This window comes from Salmo trutta, chromosome 8 (assembly GCF_901001165.1).
Source record: "Salmo trutta chromosome 8, fSalTru1.1, whole genome shotgun sequence".
Lineage (NCBI taxonomy): Eukaryota > Metazoa > Chordata > Actinopteri > Salmoniformes > Salmonidae > Salmo > Salmo trutta.
In genome coordinates, this window is record NC_042964.1 from 30,294,508 (window position 1) to 30,320,002 (window position 25,495).

The 25,495-nt window shown below is 42.9% G+C and overlaps 1 protein-coding gene across 2 annotated transcripts in view; it reads right to left on the reverse strand.

Moving 5' to 3' along the window:
* LOC115198647 (TBC1 domain family member 22B-like) overlaps nucleotides 1–25,495 on the reverse strand; it is a 187,693-nt gene that overhangs the window by 54,484 nt on the left and 107,714 nt on the right. For both annotated transcript variants that reach the window (XM_029760749.1, XM_029760748.1), the window contains exon 11: nucleotides 19,953–20,028. In XM_029760749.1, coding sequence (XP_029616609.1) covers nucleotides 19,953–20,028 — 76 coding nt within the window. The remainder of the gene's footprint in view (nucleotides 1–19,952; nucleotides 20,029–25,495) is intronic.

The window sequence follows — 25,495 nt, forward strand, 5'->3', positions numbered from 1 at the left end:
GATTCACTTCATTTGTCACCCGACACATGTCAACGCACATCAACACTTCACATTAGTTCGTTCTCGCATGCACACCCACACAAACACTCTCAGAGGGTGAGGTAAACAGTGAGCACTCTCCCCTTTTGCTCTCTCGTCTCCACAGTTTAATTATCACATAGCTATGCTCCGCGTAAACAACTTAGGCCTACCCTCATTAACAGTGAATAAATCACAGTAATATATCACTTCCAAACAGCTTCCCTAATAAGAGGAAACAAACACTTTAGAGGAAATAAATATAAAAAATCTTGAAATTATACTTCTCACATGTAGTCAGAGGAGTTGGCTTGGCTAAAGTACACTCAGATCTGGTACCAGGCTAAGACTAATGGTAAGAAGAGTAGAGAAACCATCCTATTGTGTGTGTGTGAGAGTGGAGAGAGAGAAAATAAGTGAGAGAGAGAGAGACTAAGTAGTGAGTGAGAGAGAGAGAGAGAGAGAGTTGTCTGAGTTTCTCCTGGTCCCCTGGAAGTTAATTAGTTAGTTATTGTTTATCTGTTCTAGAGCCAGTAGAGGAGAGAAACAGCTGTTATAGCTGGGGAAGAAAGACAGAGAGAGTAAGATGATTATTAGTGTTTGCTTCAGTACTACGGAACCACTCTTTCTGCTCCCTTTCTCTCTGCTCTCTCTCTCTTTCTGCAATAGAGAACATTATTTTACTCTGTTACAAACCCAGGGAGGAGGGAAGCACCTGCATTTTATTGGTTGAGGGTGAATTCAGTCAAGCCTGTGGTTGTAATCGTTTGCCCCAAAAAGTACTTTACCAGATCAAAATCAAAGTCAGTGGTAATTAACTCATTAATTTTGTTTGCGAGTAGTCAGACTATAATATGGTAAAGAAGATGCAAGTTTTAGCAGGACTGTTTGTCTACCTAGCACACGGCCTGCTAGGTAGATTTGGGTTGCGGGAGGACAGTTGGAGGTCAGGGGTCAGAGAAAAGACAAGTGATGGCGCTGAGATGCATTCTGCTGAGCTCCACACTTCTCCCTGACGTCTGCTCTCCTCCATCTATCCAACAATTACATCTATGCCGTGACCCTCTCTTTCCGCATTCTCTCTCCCGCTCTCGTGCGCACTCTTTGTCCCTCATCTCTCTCTCTCTCTCTTTCCCCGTCCCCCTTTCTTTACTCCTCTCTTTTCCCTCCCTCCCTCTCCCTCCCTCTTAGCTACGTTTTCAGTGTGCATGCCTGTCTGAACGGTTCTCTTTTTCAACTACTTGACCAGACCTCCAGTACTCTGACAGCATGCACCCTGAAAGATAGGTCCTCTATAGAAACCATTTCCCATGACATACCAACAGCGTGTCTTTTTGCATCTGTGACAGCTCTGACATTGTCCTTGTCATGTTTCAGTGGCAGGCAAAGTTGATTACATAAGGAGATTGATAGACACACCACAACAAGCCTTCTTAGCTTTAGTGAAAACTGTGCATCCTATATTCTTGTGTGTGTGTGAGTGTCTGTACTCTATATCCCAGGATGACAGTTGACAGTGTGACTGTCTGTATGCCAGGCTATCAGTTCTTTCTCTCTGTGCGCTTAGTGATGGCATTTGTCACAACGGCAGGAACGCGTCATTCAGTGACGACTATGCACTGACGACTATGATCGAAACCATCGACCAGGAACTCCAGTGTCCATGATCAAAGTCAAATCCAGCTATAAAGAACTCCCTCATATTCTCACTTACAAAACTCTTCAAAGCACAATAAACAAATGTTATTTTTTGATGCAAATGAATTAATGCATATTTGAGTTGCTTTTATGGTAAACAATATAGCAATATGCATAGTGCTGCTAAGACGGTAGAGGAAAGTCAGGCTCTATGGGCCTGTGTGAATCAATAGGTTATGTGTAGGTAGATTGAGAGGTCTAGAGGAGATGAGAGGAGCTCAGAGGAGAAGCAGAGAGATCAAAGGTGGGGTGACTGCAGGTTGAATCCTCACAGCAGAGACTTGATGTCAGAACAACATGAAGCTCAGCCATGGACCTGTAATCACAGGCATACTTAAGAGAGTGCAAAAGGCACACGCAGGGAAGCACGAACAGTCACACAAAACACACACACATCATGTGCATACACACGGAATAATACCATCTAACATCTTCAAAGGAAACATACAACATACATGATTCAGAGTGCAGAAACCATGCCGTTTCTCTCCTTCGTTTGCATAAATAAATTCACCTTTAGCAATTTCCATGCTGGTGAACCCTAAATGTATTCTGTATTCACACAGAACCGAGAGATCAGAGGAAAAATGTACAAACCTTAGAGACAAACAAAAAAATATATATATTTTTTAAAATTAATTTTAGGGGATAGATCAGCTTTAATATTTCAGATAGATTGTAGCTTCCGGTGAACATTAGTGTGCTGGTAGAAATGACCCACTTTAGTGTCACGATAAGAAAACGGGGCTATCGTTTAATACTGTGTCGTTAATTAGAGCGAAGCCCCTGATTGTTGCTAAAAGCACCCGGTGACGGTTCTGCCTTTTGGCTCCTGAGTAGAGGGGATTAAATGAATTGCATAATGAGGGGAGCAGGGGCAGCCAGGGGTGGAGAGGCGAAGAGTTCCACAGACTAGAGTCGGCTCTGTTTTAGGTATAGAGTCAAAGGGGGGAATCCCAGGGCCTCAGAGAGAAGATCAATAGGTTAGGAGGATCTCAGCATCCAGATCAGGACTAAGTGGCTAGACAGTTAACTCACCTTGTGTCCCATGTCCGACAAGCGTCATCTCACGCTACACTACCACTCAACAGCCTAATGGTCCAACTGATACAGCAGCCCATCATAACTAAATGGACATAAACCTCCATACCTGTCTGCATTTCCCAACACTTCTGGAAAACAGTGTCTAACTCACTGACTAATGTCATCTGTAACATCAACTCAAGTAGAAAATTGAAAAGTGAGTATAAAGGATATCTTTAGCTGTGGTAGGCTAAACGCATAAAAAAAAACTACCTCCCTTTTTGGCTTAAACTAGGTTTTGTTCCCGTCCCACTCTCCTGGATTGAAGGTGACCGTTTTCTTCTCCTCATTTATCTAGAGCACACCCTGTGCACTACCTCCTCAGCGCATTCATTTTAATTGTGAATGCACTCCTCTCCATGCCTGGGTCTGTTTAAAGGGCCTGAGAGCTATGATGGTAGTGTGGGCCGCGACGGAGCAGGGGAACATGGGGGATTACAGGACGAGATAGGGGGCTGTCATCGATCACGTGGAGGGACAAACGCAACACACACATCTATATGCACACACACAAACACACACACACACCACCTTATCTCTGCTTAGAAGAGATATAGATAAATTCCCTTAGTACATATCTTCCATACTGTACTGCACATACAGGAGCCCATCTTTCTACTCTTCACAAACTCCTTGTGGCATTTAACATGTTAACACCCATCTAATCAACACATCTATCAACTTAAGAACCCTGTTCTTAAAAGGCACAAAACAAAATGTGCAATCTCGACCACCACGACACCCTGGTCAGGCAGCTAATGACAGACAGCAGTGACCCTAAGGCGGCTACTGTGCGGTGAGTGAACACAATAGCATGACTGACTGATTTCTAAAGCTATAGTGAGTGAACACATTGGCATCGACTCCATTCTAAAGCTCCACACTGCCCAGGCCATCCATCCATCCACAACCATCCACGGGGAGTGTATTTCTAAAGAGCAGCGAGAGAAGAGAGGAGGCGAGCTGCCGCGTCCCTGCATCAGTCGGTCAAACGTAAACAAAGCCCAGAGAGAGGGAGAGAGAAGGGGAAAGGAAATGGAACAGAGGGAGATCGATGCGGTCTTTTAGAGAAACACAGCCCCACACAAAGGAGGAGAGGATAGAGAGGAGAAGAGATAGAGAGATGTGTATTACTCCTGCTGTGTTGTGTGGAGAGGAGATTAGGCCCTGAGAGAGAAGAGAGGAATGCCATGTGGAGGACGAAGAGGAGATTTGAGGGACGCACAGTCCCACACACGGTTAGGGTGCATGCAACCCCTGTCTTAGTCAGAAGTGAAAAATGTACTCTTCATATTGAGTTATAACCCTTCAGCTTGAATCTATTTCTCTACACACGCATGAATTTCTGAATGGCATGTGATGTTCTTGTCAAACCCTTACAAAAGTAGCATGTCTGACACCAGCTCTCAAAGACACAGCTCGCTGTGTAGTCACATGGGTCGCGCGTCAGCCAGGTTGTTACAAAAGCAGACGTCTTTCATTCCAGCTATCGTCATATCATCCTGGCAAATCAACTATTATACAACAATCTGTCCTTGAATATACCAAGCTTGAATAACCTCTAACACATTACAGAATCGGAGTGAATCTCAAACATACTCAACTGCCTCAGTGGGCGTATAAAGTATAAGCTCACTGCACTAGTTCAGTTATACCGTCTGAAGTAAAGTTAACATTCTTTGAAACATTCTGGGGAAGTCTGAAATAAATAATATAGTATAAAGTCAGATATTCAATGAGGGGGAGTACACCAGGTACCCCTCCACTCCTGCACCCCTCATCCCTCCATCCTTCCACTTCTCCTCCCCCGTAATAATACAGGCCTGTAATAACAGAGCTAGAGGAAGCAGGGAACTGCTACAGGAGGACAGGACCCAAAGGCTCAGATGACATGGTACTGTAGGCAGAGACCTGGTTATACTAGAATAGGGGTAGGCAACCCTGTTCCTGGAGTGCCGCAGGTACTGTATGATTTTGTTCCATCTAGGCACCACACCTGACCAACTGAGCTAATTGATCAGTTCAGTGATTGCCTAAATTCAACACACCTGGTCTTCCAGGTCGATTAAATTAAAAACATTTAGTGCCTGCGGCACTGCAGGACTAGGGTCGCCTACCCCTGTACTAAAATAACCAGGGTGGTTGTTTTGACCCGAGACGGGTCGTTCACCAAAATGTGTTAGTGATTTGTCAGGGAAATATTGGGGCCTATTGGAGGTTGAATGTTCACTCCTCTGCTAAATTCAGCAGGGACTGGTCAGAGAGCCTAGACTACGCTCTCTGCTATATAGGCTACTGTACTCTATGGACCTAGTGCTACACAGAGGCAGAGAAAAGGGAGAGTTCTTGAGGCATCGTGCCAAACCGTTTCTCTCTCCACCCCTGTCGATTTGAGAGGCAAGTGTGGGTGGTTGAGGGTCCAGGCAGGGCTGTGCTCTCCCACTCTCTCTATTCCTCTCTGTTCTGTTTCCCCCTCTTCTCTCTCTGGTCTCTCTGTCCCTGTGGTATGTTTGTGCTTTTCTTTCTACTCGCTCGCTCTACTCTCTCTCCTTTGCTCTCTGTTTGAGGGAGATAAAGGCAGGTGAGCTGGCAGTGTTTGGGCTGAAGGGCAGGCAGGGAGAGACTGAAGGACGGACCTGAGCCACTGACACAGAGCAGACGAGTCACAGGGTAGGACAGGACAAAGCGTTAATGGAATCAGACACTGGGGTGAGATCAGCACCACTCCACCACCTCTCCTCTCCCCTCCCCTCCGTCACTGGTGGTCAAATTGGACTGTATCAGCCAAGGTATCAGGAATTACAAGACTCTGCTGTAAGTCCGTATAACACAACACAGATCAGTTTCTGTATTATCATCATCAGGTGGAGATCAGTTTCTCATGTCATCACACATTTGATATGCATGTAATTTAATCTATCAGCATCACTGCAAAGGACAATGCAAGGTGAGGTCAATTCACCATTACACTGTTAACTCGTAAAGCACCTTGAAAAGCCCTATAAAATGCAGCATCATTAGTATCTAATATAATTACAGGGGGAAATTAGAAAATACCTCTTCATACAGTGCACAGTCTAAGCAGATATTGTGGTTGCTGTTCCAGCATGTGGCTATTCAGCTGTATGACCACAATGTGTCTTTGCTGATGGCATCACGAGTGAGGGACAGTTTAGGTCTTTCTCTCACCATCTCTCATACCACCTCCACGCCTTCCTTCCACTCCCATCTTTCTCTGTCGCGTCCAGACGCTCCCCTGTGCCTACAGACATTGTCAGGGAAGGCTGGCAGGCTGGTCGGATTCTGTCATGTCCCTGTGGCGCTAAGGCAGTTCCTTCCTTTCTGTCACCTGACAGAGCAGAGCCATATGGCTGAGGAGCCAAAGGAGAGCCAGAGGTGTGCTTCAGGAGCATGTCTGAACATCAAGGCCACAGCCCACCAAGTAGCACCAATCTGGGCAGGCCATCTCTCAGTGGTACACCTCCAGCCCTGGCTAACACACACCGTATAACATCAGAGACTGTGGTAGGGGAAACATTACACAGTGGTAATAGGATCAAATACAACCTGGTTTGTGTACCACATAGAGCAATATGTGGTACACAAACCATATATGTCTCTGAAGGAAGGGAATGTAGCAAGGGCACTGATCTATCTCTTCACCACAGCTGTTGCATCTGATGCTTTCTTCCCATCTTCCCTTTTTCTCTCTCTCTCTTCTTCACTGGCTCCCTGTCCTCCTCTTCCCCCTTTTCTCTCTTTTTTCTTTCTTGTGCCCTGCTGTTCTCTGAACAGTTTCCTCTTCTCAAGATATAACTTCCAGTGTTGAATGGTGGTTAGGTGGTTATTTTTAAGTCACTCTGGGCATTGTAGGACTGTTGTTACACTGTGCCATTATCCCAAAACGACCCCCTTGGAGCCATGTCCTGTGTCAGGTTTAATCAGCTAGCTGGCAGAGTGGTGCTGTTTAACATCTCCCCTGGAACAGCCCTAATGGATCTCATTACGCAGAGGTGGAAATCAATCCACAACAACTCATGCTCACAGACAAACACATACATGTACACGGACACACTCACACACACATGCATAGGCAAACACACACACACACACACACACACACACACACACACACACACACACACACACACACACACACACACAATGATATGCACACGCACACGCACTTGTATTTGATTATTTGTTATTTAAATTGTTATTTCCCGTGTATTTGAGTCTTTGTGGCCTGAATCAACTACCACTATTGGAAGTTTTCAAAAGTATTTTCAAACACTTTCCTATAAATAGCATACTACTTTAAAGTATTTTCAAAAACATATTTCGAAATACATGATTTAAAATACCAAAACAGACCTAGTTCAAATGCATGTACTTCCTAGATGTAGAAATAAATGTGAAAATGTAAAAATAGATGTACTTCCTAAATTAAGAAAGCTAAATCAAGGTACTTTCTAAGTTCTATCACAGACTCTGCTGGTGATCCACTTACATTTAGGAAAACAGTTAATGCACTGAAGCGTGGCAATTCCTCTCCTTGCCTTCATAAGCAAGTTGTGTCAGACTCTGGCATCATTACTGAGAAAAATTTGATAAGTGATGCTTTCAGCATTTATCTCAGCAGGCTTTTTATTTTAATGGTGGTTAAATCGACCCTGGGCAGTCAGTCGACTGCTATTCCCTCTCCCAGCCTCCACTTGGCTCGTTGGAAGATCAGTCAACTTCTAGTGAATATGTTTTCATTTTCAACAACCAGGGCTTGACATTAACTTTTTTAGCCACTTGTCCTTTGGACAAGTTGGACAGATTTCCTACTTGTCCGAAAGCTGAAGTCACAAAATAAAAGGTCTGTAACACCATCAGCCAAAAATGTGACTGAAAATGAGTGAAATACATAGGAGTGATATGGAAAAAAATTCTGCGCTTGCCCATAGACCACGTGTCAAACTCGTTCCACGGAAGGCCGAGTGTCTGCAAGTTTTCGCTCCTCCCTTGTGCTTGATTGATGAATTAAGGTCACTGATTAGTAAGGAACTCCCCTACCTGGTTTTCAAGGTCTCAATTGAAAGGAAAAAGGAAAACCAGCAGACAATAGGCCCTCCATGGAACGAGGGTTGGGTTGTGCCTTGGTGGAGATCTTTGTGGGCTACACTCGGCCTTGTCTCAGGATGGTAAGTTGGTGGTTGAAGATATCCCTCTAGTGGTGTGGGGGCTGTGTTTTGGCAAAGTGGGTAAGGTTATATCGTGCCTGTTTGGCCCTGTCCGGGGGTATCATCGGATGAGGCCACGGTGTCTCCTGACCCCTCCTGTCTCAGCCTCCAGTATTTATGCTGCAGTAGTTTATGTGTCGGGGGGCTAGGGTGAGTCTGTTATATGTGGAGTATTTCTCCTGTCTTATCCGGTGTCCTGTGTGAACTTAAGTATGCTCTCTCTAATTCTTTCTTTCTCTCTTTCTTTCTCTTTCTCTCTCTCTCGGAGGACCTGAGCCCTAGGACCATGCCTCAGGACTACCTGGCCTGATGACTCCTTGCTGTCCCCAGTCCACCTGTCCGTGCTGCTGCTCCAGTTTCAACTGTTCTGCCTGCGGCTATGGAACCCTGACCTGTTCACCGGACGTGCTACCTGTCCCAGACCTGCTGTTTTCAACTCTCTAGAGACAGCAGGAGCGGTAGAGATACTCTCAATGATTGGCTATGAAAAGCCAACTGACATTTACTCCTGAGGTGCTGACTTGTTGCACCCTCGACAACTACTGTGATTATTATTATTTGACCATGCTGGTCATTTATGAACATTTGAACATCTTGGCCATGTTCTGTTATAATCTCCACCTGGCACAGCCAGAAGAGGACTGGCCACCCCTCATAGCCTGATTCCTCTCTAGGTTTCGGCCTTACTAGGGAGTTTTTCCTAGCCACCGTGCTTCTACACCTGCATTGCTTGCTGTTTGGGGTTTTTGGCTGGGTTTCTGTACAGCACTTTGATATATCAGCTGATGTAAGAAGGGCTACATAATTACATTTGATTTGACACCCCTGCCATAAACAATGGTATCTCCCCCTAGCGGTCATCCAAAATAATGCACTAACTAATTTATTCAATTTTTTTAAGAAAAAAGACTGCTAGGCATTTCGCTGGCATGCTATTGGAAGGTTGAGAAGAATCATGACATTGACAAAATACATTTAGCTGAGCCAAATCTTTTTGAACAGCTTATTTCACTCTGGTGGAGCTGTGACACGAAAGAGATGTGTAGTAGCCTAGGCCTATCTGGCTATCTTTGTCTGCCAAAGTGTGCAGATGGAGCGAGTGACACAGTCAACGAGCCTCGCTAGCAGTGCATCTTGTGCTGGGTTGTAAATCATCATGGGCTGTAGAGCAACTCTGCTATCATCAGAACTGGAAAATTATAAACTGATTTGCATTTTTCCTCATCCTCTTCTCTTATTAGGCCTAGGCTACTATATGCATTGTAAGTAGGTTGCACATTGCTAGAATAATATGGAAATGAGCACAGGCCAACTACTCATTTGTTTCATAAGCATTCCTCAGCTGAAGCCTAAGTTTTTGACACCTCATTGGATTTTTTAATCTCGGTATTGTTTGCTCAATTTCACTTCTAGTGAGCTAAAATATTTGTAATTCAAAATAAATCTGTGAATGAGAATAGCATAGACTCCGACTTCCATAATTGATCTCATTTAAAAGCTGCATTAAAACACTCAAATATTTTGGAAAATACTCTTCATAACTTTAATTTGTCTTAATGCTTTTATTATATTTTAGTTGGGAGGATAAGGCTTTTGGTTGTTTGGTTCACAATGGCAAGGAAGGATTTTTTTGGGGCCTTCTGTCTTATAATGCTTTGCGCAACTGAAGGTTTGTTCAAATTTCTCATTCGATGTGTATATATTGCTATTGTTTCTTCTTTCTCTCTCATTATTACCATAAGCCTCCCATGTTTTGGGGTTATTCAAAAACAAAACTTTCAGAGATAGCCCAGAACTCTGTCACATTCATTCATTGCACCTTGATCATGAAAAAGCATGGCAGGAGAAATCTAGGATGAATTAAATTCAAAGAGTGCCTTAATAACCTGTTGGGGATAGGGGGCAGTATTTGCACGGCCGGATAAAAAAACGTACCCGATTTAATCTGGTTACTTCTCCTGCCCAGTAACTAGAATATGCATATAATTATTGTCTTTGGATAGAAAACACCCTAAAGTTTCTAAAACTGTTTGAATGGTGTCTGTGAGTATAACAGAACTCATATGGCAGGCAAAAACCTGAGAAGATTCCTTACAGGAAGTGGCCTGTCTGACCATTTTTTGCCCTCCTTGATCATCTCTATCCAAAACAGGGGATCTCTGCTGTTACGTGACACTTCCTACGGCTCCCATGGGCTCTCAGAAGGCGGGAAAAAGCTGAACGATGTAATTCCATCCCCAGGCTGAAACACATTAGCGCGTTTGGCAAGTGCTCTATCAGAGGGCCATCAGACTGAGGCTCGTGCATGAGGGGATAGCATGCTTTTACTTTCACTCTCTTTGTATTAAAAACGATTTCCCGGTCGGAATATTATCGCTTTTTTACGAGAAAATAAAAATAGATTTTAAACAGCGGTTGACATGCTTCGAAGTACGGTAATGGAATATTTAGGATTTTTTTGTCACGAAACGCGTCGTGCTCGTCACCCTTATTTACCCTTTCGGATAGTGTCTTGAACGCACTAACAAAACGCCGCTATTTGGATATAACAATGGATTATTTGGGACCAAACCAACATTTGTTATTTAAGTAGAAGTCCTGGGAGTGCATTCTGACAAAGAACAGCAAAGGTAATAACATTTTTCTTATAGTAAATCTGACTTTGGTGAGTGCTAAACTTGCTGGGTGTCTAAATAGCTAGCCCTGTGATGCCGGGCTATCTACTTAGAATATTGCAAAATGTGCTTTCACCGAAAAGCTATTTTAAAATCGGACATATCGAGTGCATAGAGGAGTTCTGTATCTATAATTCTTAAAATAATTGTTATGCTTTTTGTGAATGTTTATCGTGAGTAATTTAGTAAATTCACCGGAAGTGTTCGGTGGGAATGCTAGTCACATGCTAGTCACCTGCTAATGTAAAAAGCTGGTTTTTGATATAAATATGAACTTGATTGAACAGACATGCATGTATTGTATAACATAATGTCCTAAGATTGTCATCTGATGAAGATCATCAAAGGTTAGTGCTGCATTTAGCTGTGGTTTGGGTTTATGTGACATTATATGCTAGCTTGAAAAATGGGTGTCTGATTATTTCTGGCTGGGTACTCTGCTGACATAATCTAATGTTTTGCTTTCGTTGTAAAGCCTTTTTGAAATCGGACAGTGTGGTTAGATTAATAGGCCAAGTCACATTCATGTCAAAACTACATTTTCTGACTGGATATTTTGTGGTGCTTTGGTGAGGCTCTTAGCTCTGTCTACATTGTTCTCTTGCTTTGTATAAATATAACTTATTTATAGAAATGTGTTATAGCAAATAGGAATATAGGCAATTTACTCAGAATGTAAACCATGCACTGCCCTGCTGTGCGCTGCGGCACTGCCTGATTCAATTCTGATTGGAGTAATTGTTTGATAGTGATTTTCTACTGAAATGTATAATCTGGTAATCCAACTTTTTTTTTACTTACCCTAGACAAGCCTTAATGTAGAGCACTAAAAACGTTCTATTAATCAATTGTCAACTTAGATCCTTCCTAGCTACGAGATGTATTCTAAGTGTTCACCAGTCTGGTTTCATGCCGGTTCATAGCACCCTCTCTAATGCCACCTTAGTGTTAAACGATGTGGTAAAGTGTATGGATAAGAGAATACTGTTGACCACTCTTTATTGATTCAAAGATTGTCTCCAGTCGGCATCATGTAATTGGTTAAAAAATTACTAGAAAGACAACACAATGTGTTTTTTCTGATGGTGTTAAGTCAGCTTATATTGATATTATGAAAGGTGTCCCACAGGGATCTACATTAGGTCCTGTACTTTTTACTGTCCATATAAACGATGTTGTTCCATCTACAAAAAAAACAACATACACCTGTATGCAGGATTATCATAATGCACTACGCTTTATTACGGGCGATGGGTCCGGTACACATCACTGCATTCTGTATGAAGAGGTTGGCCTCTCTAAAGTCTCGTAGATTGATGCCTTGTACTCTTTTTGTTTATAAAGCCCTTCTACATAAACTTCCGTACCTTATATGGTTCACTTAGACGTACAAGATACCAGACTCTTTGCAGTATTTTGTTTTATTATCTGTTACTTCTTACATTATTAGCCCAGAAATGTTTTGTGTTATTACATACAGCTGGGAAGAACTATTGGATATCAGAGCGGCGGTAACTCACCAGCACTACCAGCATTTTGACCAGGAATACGACTTTCCCGAATCGGATCCTTTGTTCGTACCCCCCAGGGAAATTGAAGAGAATTATCTTTGGTTATAGGTCACAGTCGTGTATATCCCCCCTCAAGCCGATACCACGACGGCCCTCAAAGAACTTCACTGGACTTATGCAAACTGGAAACCACATATCCTGAGGCCGCATGTATTGTAGCTGAGGATTTTAACAAAGCAAATTTGAGGAAAAGAATGCTGTAATTGTATCAACACATTGAATCACGCTGCTAAAAAAAAAAATCGACAACTGCTACTCCAACTTCCAGGATGCCTTATAAGGCCCTCCCCCGCCCTCCTTTCGGCAAATCTGATCAGGACTCCATTTTGCTCCTCCCTTCCTATAGGCAGAAACTCACACAGGAAGTACCCATGCTAAGGACTATTCAACGCTGGTCTGACCAATCGGAATCCACGCTTCAAGATTGTTTTGATCACGTGGACAGGGATATGTTCTGGGTAGCCTCTGAGAATAATATTGACGTATATACTGATATGGTGACTGAGTTTATCAGGAAGTGTACAGAGATGTTGTACCCATTGTGACTATTAAAACCTACCCTAACCAGAAACCGTGGATAGATGGCAGCATTCGCGCAAAACTGAAAGTGTGAACCATCGCATTTCACCATGGCAAGGTGACTGGGAATATGCCCGAATACAAACAAACAGTGTAGTTATTCCCTCAGTAAGGCAATGAAACAGGCAAAATGTCAGTATAGAGACAAACTGAAGTCGCAATTAAACAGCTCAGACACAAGACAAATGTGGTAGGATCTACAGACAATCACGTCTTACAAAGGGAAAACCAGCCATGTCGCGGACACTGAGATCTTGCTTCCGGACAAGCTAAACACCTTCTTTGCCCGCTTTGAGGATAACACAGTGCCACCGACACGGCCCACTACCAAGGACTGTGGGCTCTCCTTCTCCTTGGCCGAAGTGAGTAAGACATTTTAAAGTGTTAACCCTCGCAAGGCTGCCGGCCCAGACGGCATCCCTAGCCGTGTCCTTGTGTCAACGGCAAACACCATGATGGTGTTGGAGTCATGCCTGGCCATGCAGTCATGAGCGAACAGGGAGTACAGGATTGGACTGAGCACGCACCCGATGGGCCAACGTGTTGAGGATCAGAGTGGCGGATGCGTTGATAACTACCCTTACCACCTGGGGGGGGGGGGCGGCCCATCAGGAAGTCCAGGATCCAGTTGCAGAGGGAGGTGTTTAGTCCCAGGGTCCTTAGCTTAGTGATGAGCTTTGGTGTTGAACACTGAGCAGAAGTCAATGAATAGCATTCTCACATAGGTGTTAATTTTGTCCAGGTGTGAAAGGGCAGTGTGGAGTGCAATAGAGGTTGCATCATCTGTTGATCTGTTGGGGTGGTGTGCAAATTCGAGTGGGTCTAGGGTTTCTGGGATAATGGTGTTGATGTGAGCCATGACCAGCTACAGACATGAGTGCTATGGGTCGGTAGTCATTTAGGCAGGGATGAGAGAGCCAAGCCTATGGTTTCGTAGATTCAACCCCGCAACACACACACACACACACACACACACACACACACACACACACACACACACACACACACACACACACACACACACACACACACACACACACACCAATTGATTAATGGACTGATGAATGTATATTTTTTCTCTTGCTTTGTTTGCTCTTTTTAGTATTATGTCTATCTCTGATAAGCTACCCAGGAAAGGGCTGAAAATATCCCATATTAATATATGCAGCCTTAGAAATAAGGTTCATGAAATCAATAACTTGCTAACATCAGATAACATTCATATATTAGCCATTTCTGAGACTCACTTAGATAATTCATTTGATGATACAGCAGTAGCAATACAAAGCTATACCATCTATAGAAGATATAGATATTGATTGGGTTTCATCAAGCCGTCTGATCAAGAGGAAGCTTCTTACTGTAACCAGTGCCTGTAATCTGGTTCAGGTTATTAATCAACCTAGCAGGGTGGTTACAAACACCACAGGAAAAAGATAATCCACATGTACCGATCACATTTTTACTAATACTGTAGAACTTTGTTCTAAAGCTGTATCCGTATCCATTGGATGCAGTGATCACAACATAGTGGCTATATCCAGGAAAGCCAAAGTTCCAACAGCTGGGCCTAAAATTCTATATAAGAGATCATACAACATTTTTTGCTGCGACTCTTATGTGGATGATGTTAAAAATATCAGTTGGTCTGATGTGATTAATGAGGAGCATCCAGACGCTGCACTTGAATAATTTATTAAATTGTTTCTTCCAATTATTGATAAACTGTTAAGAAACTGACTGTTAGAACTGTTAAGGCTCCATAGCTTGATGAGGAATTGAAAAACTGTATGGTTGAAAGAGATGGGGCAAAAGGAGTGGCTAATAAGTCTGGCTGCACATCTGACTGGCTTACTTACTGCAAATTGAGAAATATGTGACTAAACTCAACAGAAAGAAGAAGAAACTGTATTATGAAGCCAAGATCAATGATATAAAGAATGATGGGAAAAAAACTTTGGAGTACTTTAAATGAAATTATGGGCAGAAAGACAAATGCAACTCCATCTTTCATCGAAAGCTTATTCATCACAAAACCATTTGATGTTGCCAATTATTTTAATGATTATTTCATTAGCAAAGTGGGAAAACTTAGGCAGGAAATGCCAACAACGAACAGTGAGCAATTGTATTCATGCATAAAAAAACAAATAATGAAAGAAAAGCATTGCAAGTTTGAATTGTGTAAAGTTAGTGTGGGAGAGGTGGGAAAATGACTGTTATCGATCTATGATGACAAACCTCCTGGTATTGACAACTTAGACGGAAAGCTACTGAGGATGGTAGCTGACTCTTTTGCCACTCCTATCTGTCATATTTTTAATCTGAGCCTAGAAGGAAGTCTTTGTCCTGAGGCCTGGAGGGAAGCCAAAGTAATTCCGCTACCCAAGAGTGGTAAAGCGGACTTTAACAGCAGACCTATAAGCTTGCTGCCAGCTCTTTGCAAGCTGTTGCAAAAATAGTGTTTGACCAAATACAATGCTATTTCTCTGTAAACAAATTAACAGACTTTCAGCAGAGAAGGGTACTCAACATGTACTGCACTGACATAAATGACTGATGATTGGTTGAAAGAAATTGATAATAAGAAGATTGTGGGAGATGTACTGTTAGATTTCAGTGCAGCCTTTGATATTATTGACCATAGCCGGTTGTTGAAAAAACGTATGTGTTATGGCTTTTCAACCTCCGCCATATCGTGGATTCAGAGCTATTTATCTAATAGAACTCAAAGGGTTTTCTTTAATGGAAGCTTTTCTAATGTCAAACATGTAAAGTGTGGTGTACCGTAGGGCAGCTCTCTAGGCCCTCCACTCTTTTCTATTTTTACCAATGACCTGCCACTGGCATTAAACAGAGCATGTGGGTCCACGTATGCTGATGATTCAACCATATACACATCAGCAACCACAGCTAATGAAGTCACTGAAACCCTTAACAAAGAGTTACAGTATGTTTTGGAATGGGTGGCCAGTAATAAACTGGTCCTGAACATCTCTAAAACTAAGAGCATTGTATTTGGTACAAATCATTCCTTAAGTTCTAGACCTCAGCTGAATCTGGTAATGAATGGTGTGGCTGTTGAACAAGTTGAGGAGACTAAATTACTTGGCATTACCTTAGATTGTAAACTGTCATGGTCAAAACATATAGATTCAATGGTTGTAAAGATGGGGAGAGGTCTAGCTGTAATAAATACATGCTCTGCTTTTATTGACACCATACTCCAAAAAGCAAGTTCTGCAGGCTCTAGTTCGGCCTAATCTTGATTATTGTCCAGTCGTGTGGTCCAGTGCTGCAATGAAATACCTAGTTAAGCTGCAGCTGGCCCAGAACAGAGCGACACGATTTGCTCTTAATTGTAATCAGAGGGCTGATATGCATGCCAGTATCTCTTGGCTAAGAGTTGAGGAGAGACTGACTGCATCACTTCTTCTTTTTATATGAAACATTGTGTTGAAAATCCCAAATAGTTTGCATAGTCAACTTCCACACAGCTCTGACACAAAACACTTATCCCACCAGGGTCTTTTCCCATTCCCCAAATCCAGAACATATTCAAGAACGCGTACAGTATTATATGGAGCCCTTATTGCATGGAACTTCTTTCCATCTCATATTGCTCAAATAAACAGCAAACCTGGTTTAAAAAAACAGACAAAGCAACACCTCACAGCACAACGCCTCTCCCCTATTTGACCTAGACAGTTTGTGTGTACGCATTGATATGTAGGCTATGTGTACCTTTAAAATAAATGTATGTAGTTCTGTTCTTGAGCTGTTCTTGTCTATTGATGTTCTGTATTACGTCATTCTGTATTATGTTTTATGTGAACCCCAGGAAGAGTAGCTGCTGCTTTTGAAACAGCTAATGGGGATCCTAATAAAATACCAAGTACCTTAGTGTTCTTGGGCACAGGGACTATGTTGGTCTGCTTGAAACATGTTGGTATTACAGACTCAGACAGGGAGAGGTTGAAGATGTCAGTGAAGCCAGTTGGTCAGCGCATGCTCGGAGTACACATCCTGGTATTCCGTCTGGCCCTGCGGCCTTGTGAATGTTAACCTGTTTAAAGGTCTTACTCACATTGGAATCCTAATAAAATATGAAATACCTTAGTGTTCTTGGGCACAGGGTCTATGGTGGTCTGCTTGAAACATGTTATTACAGAGAGCGTGATCACAGTCGTCCGGAACTGCTGATGCTCTAATGCATGTTTCAGGGTTACTTGCCTCGAAGCGAGTATAGAAGTAATTTAGCTCATCTGGTAGGCTCGTGTCACTGGGCAGCTCTCAGCTGTGCTTCCCTTTGTAGTCTGTGATAGTTTGCAAGCCCTGCCACGTCCAATGAGCGTCGGAGCCGGTGTAGTACGATTTGATCTTAGTCCTGTATTGACGGTTTGCCTGTTTGATTGTTCATCGGGGGGAATAGCGATATTTCTTGAAAGCGGCAGCTCTATCCTTTAGCTCAGCGCGGATGTTGCCTGTAATCCATGGCTTCTGGTTGGAGTATGTACGTACAGTCCCTGTGGGGACAATGTCATCGATGCACTTACTGATGAAGCCAGTGACTGTTGTGGTGTACTCCTCAATGCCATCAGAAGAATCCCGGAACATATTCCAGTCTGTGCTAGCAAAACTGTCCTGTAGCTTAGCATCTGCTTCATCTGATCACTTTTTTGTTGACCGAGTCACTGGTGCTTCCTGCTTAAGCAGGAATCAGGAGGATAGAATTATGACCAGATTTGCACAATGGAGGGCGAGGGAAAGCTTTGTACGCGTCTCTGTGTGTGGAGTAAAGATGGTCTAGAGTTTTTTCCCCCCTCTGGTTGCACATTTAACATGCTGGTAGAAATGAAGTAAAACGGATTTAAGTTTCCCTGCATTAAAGTCCCCGGCCACTAGGATCGCCGCCTCTGGATGAGCATTTTCTTGTTTGCTTGTAGTGGTATACAGCTCGTTGAGTGTGGTCTTAGTGCCAGCATTGGTTTGTGGTGGTATGTAGACAGCTACAAAAAATAGAGGATGTAAACTCTCTAGGTAGCTAGTGTGGTCTACAGCTGATCATGAGATACTCTACCTCAGGCGAGCAAAACCTTGAGACTTCCTTAGATATCATGCACCAGCTGTTGATTACAAATATACATAGACCGCACCCCTTGTCTTACCGGAGGCTGCTGTTCCATCCTGTCCCATTGGTAGGATAAATGTGCTTTTAGTTTGTCCAAATTATTATCCAGCGATTGTACATTGGCCAATAGTACCGATGGCAAAAGCAAATTAGCCACTTGTCGGCGGATCCTCACAAGGCACCCCGATCTCCTTCCGCGATACCTTTTCCGTCTCTTTCTCCTGCGAATGACGGGGATGAGGGCCTGTTCGGGTGTCTGGAGTAAATCTGGTATGAAGTATCGCACTATATAGAGGATTGGGTGCCATTTTAATGTCAGATGAATTAACACATTGGGATTCTTAGAAGGTAGGAGACTCATTCCCGGGAGAAAACTTTTGCCTCTAATTACAATGAGTAGTGAGTTTCCTTATAGTGTTGGTGCAAACCTATAAGGAGACCTGTGTGCGTGTGTGTGTATAAGTGTGCGCGTGCATAGGTGTGTCTTTATGGATCAAACCTTTAAGGAGCTGTGTGTTGAGTTAATGAGCGATATGTTAAATTGTAAAAAAAAATTGAATAATAAAAAAAACATGTTTTGTCATTTAGCAAATGGTCTTATCCAGAGCTACTTACAGGATCAATTAGGGTTAAGTGCCTTGCTCAAGGGTACATCGACAGATTTTTCACCAAGTCGGCTCAGGGATTTGAACTAGCAACCTTTTGTTACTTGCCCAACGCTCTTAACCGCTAGGCTACATACTCTGTTACAAATCAACAGAGAAAAGGACACCTAACAGCTGTTAAACATTTCACAGAAATACATACCTGGCAAAGTATGGTTCACTAATAAGTATTTACCGGTAATTTACAGCAGACATGTACTGTAGGATCAAGAAAATGGAAAAGGCAACAACACTGGAAACTCAAAATGATAAAGTAAGAGAAAAAGAACTGAAGTTCTCAAGGAGGACTGGTAAAGTTCAATATCTGTTTAAGAACAGTCTCTTACTCCAGAGAGGGTAAATCTAACCTGCGACCTAAAGACATTTATCTAGTCCAAAAAGACCAACTCAATTTCCCTCCCTGCATAAATTTGGTTGTTAAATATAGCCAAGTCCAAACTGAGCAGAGACGTCAGAAAGAAATAAAAAATAAGACAGTTTTGGAATACAAATGCCTGGGTCTGGGACTAGGGTATACAGATGGGGCATGGGGCTGGGTTGGATCAGACAATAGGGTATAGCGCTAGGTCTGGTGTTGAATCTGGGTCTAGAACTGGGCTGACTGTGTGCAGTGCAGGGCGCGGTTTCTGTCCCCGTTCTGTAAGAAGATGTCCACTGAATCCTGATTACACCTCTCGAATGTAAAGAAAGTATAGGAGTATAGGACTAGATCTGAGTCTAGGTCTGGTACTGGTCTGGGTTTTGTGCTGTGCAGGGACTGGTCTCCTTCCACCCTGGCCTTATCCTGCTCTGTGAGGAGATGGCGGGAGGAGAGGATGGCCAGTGAATTCTGATTACACCTCAGTAATTTAAAGTAATGAGAGGATCTCATGCTCTGGTGGCTCCTGCTTCCCCCAGGTGGATCAGACGCCAGCCAGCCACCACTCTGTTAAAAGCCACACTGACCCGCCGCTGATTGGGGATGACACAAAGCAGTCAGGGTCTGTGTGTGTGTGATCACTCTGACAGAAGGACAGACTAATCATCATTCTGACAGACAGGAAGAGAGATATGGTCAGACAGACAGAGAGAGAGAGAGATATGATGCAGGGGTGTGCTCAGAGACAGGATTTCCCTTCCGGAAACCACACAGATCGAAAGAAGATAGAAAGATGGAGAGGACAAGCCAAGGGGAGGGAGGGGTGAGAAAGATGGAGAGGAAGAGGAAAAGGACCACAGGAGTGTAGAGTGTAGAGGACCACAGGAGAGTACAGGAGTAAGAGAGAAAGGGAGACCAGAAAGGACAGGAGAGAGAAAGGACTCACCATCGATCCTGCTGACCAACTCCTCCAGAGCCTTGACTTTTCTTTGGATCCCTGGCTGAGCAAATGTGTAGTTGTCCTTGATTGGAGAGAGAGGGAGAGAGAGAGAGAGGGAGAGAGAGAGTGAAAAGAGAGAGAGAGAGAGAGACAGAGAGAGAGAGAGAGAGAGAGAGAGAGAGAGAGAGAGAGAGAGAGAGAGAAGAGAGAAAGAGAGAGATGAATTTCACAGCCAGGTGAGGCCTGACTTACTAGGGGTGATGGGTGCACTATTATTGATTTGACTTAAAAACAGAGAAAACTGTTGTACCAAACTGTACTTCATTAAAGAAAAAGAGGATGTGTGTGAGGAATAGTAATGATGACATATGAACAAACATCTGTGTATACTAGCTGAGTGACACTGGCACACAGAGCATACACATAGTCTCATCTCAAGGGTGAGCAGCTAGCTACCACAGCTCGTGATCACCCTGTGGCCATTTTGAAGGGAAAGGGAGGTCACACACACAGACAGAGAGAGCTAGAACAGGAGAAGGAGAGAGAGAGAGAGAGAGAGAGAGAGAGAGAGAGAGAGAGAGAGAGAGAGAGAGATGGAGAACAGGAGAGATCAGGAGGTGAGCTGTCCTCTCAACTACTAAACACATGCTGACAGGAGATTAAATGCAACATTTACAGTCTAAATGCAAATATCAGACAGCAGAGCTTGAAGGGGGGTTGAACTCACTGATTTGGCATCCGTTTTCCTCCTCCTCATTACTACATTTGACTGTTTTGAGACTAGAATGTATATGTTTATAACTATGTTGTGACGTGACAATCATTAACGTGATGACTGTTATTTACCTTACCAACTATGTTTAAGTGTTATTCGATTAAATTAATCATGTAACAATTAACTCATTAGGAATTTGGGGCACAACGGAAGAAGTTGTTAAACGAGTTACCATCTGCCGAATTAAACTCGAAAGATATATCTTACATCAATAACGGTCAATTATTACCTCAATCTCATTCTGAACATGGCATAATCCTTGGATCCACAAGAACCCTAGCCCTTCTGAATATTCAGTACTATACAAATTGATTTAATCATTTATTTACTAACAAAATAATAACGAAGAATAAACAAACACACGTACATGAGATATGACGGCTTGTTACACATGGAGAGGGAGGGGTAGGTAAAGTTCCCTCCGACTTAAATGGAACTTACGCTCTAAGGAATAATAATACTTTGCACATGAACGTTCAAAAGTTTGGGGTCACTTAGAAATGTCCTTGTTTTTTAAAGAAAATATAATTTTTTGTCGATTAGAATACCATAAAATTGATCAGAAATACAGTCATTTACAACATTAACATTGTAGCTGGAAACAGCAGATTTTTTTATGGAATATCTAATTTTTTTTAACCTTTATTCAACTAGGCAAGTCAGTTAAGAACAAATTCTTATTTTCAATGACAGCCTAGGAACAGTGGGTTAACTGCCTTGTTCAGGGGCAGGACGACAGATTTTTACCTTGTAAGCTCGGGGATTCGATCTTGCAACCTTTCGGTTACTGGTCCGTTAAGAAAATATTTACCAAGTAGACAAAAATAAAAAGTAACACAATAAGAATAACGAAGCTATATACAGGGGGCACCGGTACCGAGTCAGTGTGCGGGGGTACAGGTTAGTTGAACCCATAAATGCTGATGCTCCAGATACTCAACTAGCCTAAAGGCCAGCTTTATTTGCAAACATTTTTTTGCTAATGATCAATTAGCCTTTTAAAATGATAAACTTGGATTAGCTAACACAGCCATTGGAACACAGGAGTGATGGTTGCTGATAACGGGCCTCTGTACGCCTATGTAAATATTCCATATAAAATCAGCCGTTTCCAGCTACAATAGTCAGCATTAACAATGTCTACACTGTATTTCTGATAAATGTTATTATATTTTAATGGACAAAAAAATGTGCTGACTTTTCAAAAACAAGGACATTTCTAAGTGACCCTAAAACTTTTTAATGGTAGTGTATATTTACGCGTAGCGGTCCTTGATTGCCGGCTCTCTGTTGAACCACTTTCTATCCCACTTGAGTGTGAGACTCGGCTGGTCTTGGAGTGTTCATTAGGATAGATACTTCAGATGTACCAACGGTTGTCTGAGAGGGATTTTTCCGTCCCACCTCATGTCTTCAGTCAAAGTTCTAGGACCACTTTTACATGCATAGCCGCAGACTGTGAATGTTTCTGGTCTAGTCTTTATCTTCTTCACCCGTGTTGAGAGTTTCAGAGTTTCTTACCATTTTGTAGCGTGTAGCCCTGCTCCACGCTGTCTGGTCTGGTAGTTTTAACCATTCGTGACGTCCAGCTTACACCGGCCGTCTGCTTGGTCTCAAGGTTGATTATTCAAGTTCAGGCTTCCGACCATTTTACACGCCAGCAGCAACCCGGTATGTTTGGGTCTCACAATTTTCAGCCGTGTAGCCACCGCTCCACGCTTTCTGGTCTGGTAGCTTCAACCATTCATAACGTCCGTCTCACTGTCCGTCTACTTGGTCTAATGTAAATTTTGTTACCAAGGCTTTTATCCTCGGGTAAAATGGGGGCGTTCCATCATGCCGACACAATGTCTGTGCTCACTTGGGCATGGTTACTGACTGACCAAAAGTTTAGATGACAAACAATTCTCATTTAGAAGACTAAAATCACATTTCTATCCTCACAAAAGTATTCTCATATTTAATACAACATTTAGATGTAAACTTGATACATATAAAGCATTCACTTTCAGAGTTACAGTTACTTTCTTATACCACCCTTAAAAGCTCTTAGGGCTAGGGGGCAGCGTTCGGAAGTTCGGATTAATGACGTGCCCAAAGATCTTCAAAAGGTAAGTGATTTATTATATCGCTATTTGTTACTTTTGTGATGCCTGTGCTGGTTTGGAAAAGTATTTTGGTGTGGGGCGCTGTCCTCAGATAATCGCATGGTATGCTTTCACCGTAAAGCCTTTTTGAAATCTGACAACGCGGTTGGATGAATAAGAAGTTAAGCTTTTAAATGTAGGACACTTGTATGTTCATGAATGTTTAATATTACAATTTTGTCATTTGAATTTGGCGAGCTCCAGCTTCACCGGATGTTGTCGATGATGATCCCGTTAACGGGATCCGTGCACTAAGTGGTTTTAATGATGTGACAAAATAATAAACAATATGGCACCATTATTCTTTAGATCCCCACCAACCATTCTTAACATTCCTATCTTTTGAATATTGTTCCAAAGTTCATTCTTTGGCCGTTCGAGTTTTTGGCGGCAAAGGTCTTCTGTTTACAAAGGCCTTTCTTTAGTGGATTTTAAAAATGTATTTAACTAGGCAAGTTAGTGAAGAACAAATTCTTATTTACATTGATGACCTACACCGGCCAAACCCAGGCCAATTGAGCTCCGCCCTATGGGTCTCCCAATCACGGCCAGTTGTGATACAGCCTGGATTCGAACCACGGTGTCTGTCATGACGCCTCTAGCACTGAGACGCAGTGACTTAGACCGCTGCGCCACTCGGGATCCCGATACTGAAAGGCAGAGGGAAAGTTCCCTCCTACTTCAATTTATGACCCAGTGTTAAGGTGTCATGAACTGCACAGCCCCCCTTCCCCTCTTCTGTGGGAGAGAGGGGGTCTGGCTATCTTCAAATATTTGCCTAGCTGATGGGTCCTTTCATCCACTGTCAGGAGAGTCATGACAACTACTACCAATGCCACATAGGCCGCTTTTCAACCAGAGAAGTCGTTTTTTGGTTCAGTTCCTCTTAAAGTACTGAGACCATTATACATGCAATGATGTCACCTTTAGCCACAGTATGAATAGATGACAGCTCTTGAAGAGGTAAGACCATTAGGCATCCATTGATGTCGCCTTTAGCCACAGTATGAATAGATGATACCTTTTGAGGAGCTAATGATGTCTCCTTATAGCATAGTGAGAGGGTATCCATCTAATGGGCACATGTACGATCAACTTTATATAACAAGCTCCATTTAGAGAGTGCTTATGGGTGTGCTAATAACATAGGCGAACAGTAATTCGAAATTGAAAAGTTACTTTTGTTTGAGGTTTGTCCTAATGTACAAATTGTCATTGGAAGTGGACTTTATATAGTGGAGCAAGTCGCATGTACATACAATCCCAGTTTTGATCCTAATGTACATTTAAGTAATCAAATAATGTATTATTTGATTAAGGGCTCGGGGACAAAAAGCAACAACCTCACAACAGGCCTTGGATCAACCATGCATTTACGAAACTATAAATGATCAAATCATGGGCTCTGTAAGTTTAAGTTACTACAAATGTGTGTGTGTGTGTGTGTGTGTGTGTGTGTGTGTGTGTGTGTGTGTGTGTGTGTGCCATTCTGACAGAGGGAGTGTGAGACAGGAGGACAGAGGGAACGAGACAGAGGGAGCGAGACAGAGACCAAGTGACATTTTAGACAGAGAGCGCAAGACATTTTAGACAGAGAGCGAGTGACATTTTAGACAGAGAGCGAGTGACATTTTAGACAGAGAGCGTGAGACATTTTAGACAGAGAGCGTGAGACATTTTAGACAGAGAGCGTGAGACATTTTAGACAGAGAGCGAAATACATTTTAGACAGAGAGCGTGAGACATTTTAGACAGAGAGCGAAAGACATTTTAGACAGAGAGCGAAAGACATTTTAGACAGAGAGCGCGAGACATTAACCGATAAACAATTGCTGCCCGACCTTCAGGCTCAGCTGTGCATCCTGCAGTGAGCGTTCTGGTGCCTGAGTGTTGTGGCCATGAATACAGGAGTGCCTCTGGATACAACACACTACTGACAGAGGGGGAGAGAGATGGAGAGAGGGAGAAAGATAGAGAGGGTGGGGAGACAGAGATGAAGAGAGAGATAGAGAAACCTTGGCCTACCATCACCTCTCCCTTCACTGTGACCTTCCAGTGCTACTGTACAGCCCAGCAATAAGAAGCTACTTCAAGAAAATAATAAGGATTTCACGTAGGCTGACACATATAAATTATATTTCAATGGCTGGTATGGATTCAGAAGTACAAAGCAGTACCGGGTCAAGGCATTTTCTTCCATTCTTTGTTTCTTCCTTCCTCGCTCCCTCCCTTGCTCCCTAGAGTTACCTCTACTTCTCATCTAACTCCATTCAGCAGGAGTCAGCCCATTTTCCTATTGTAGAGCTACACGGACAGACTAGACAGTAATCTCCCTAACCTAACCACATTAACAGTGAGTGTTCTGAATCCCCTAAGATCACTACAGTGAGATCATATCTGGTTTGATGGGCTAAGGTCTGACTTATTAGAGAGAGTAGGGATTGAGACTTTCTGGCTCCATCTGCACATATGCAGTAGCCATGTCCTCAGGTCAACAGACCATGATATGCTTAATCGCTCTCCCTCCCTCTTTCTCTGTGCTTAAATGCAATTACCTGTTAAAGGGAGTGAGCAGTAGGCCAGTTTGAAGCATGCATTATGACTAACCCATAGCCCACAGGCACCAA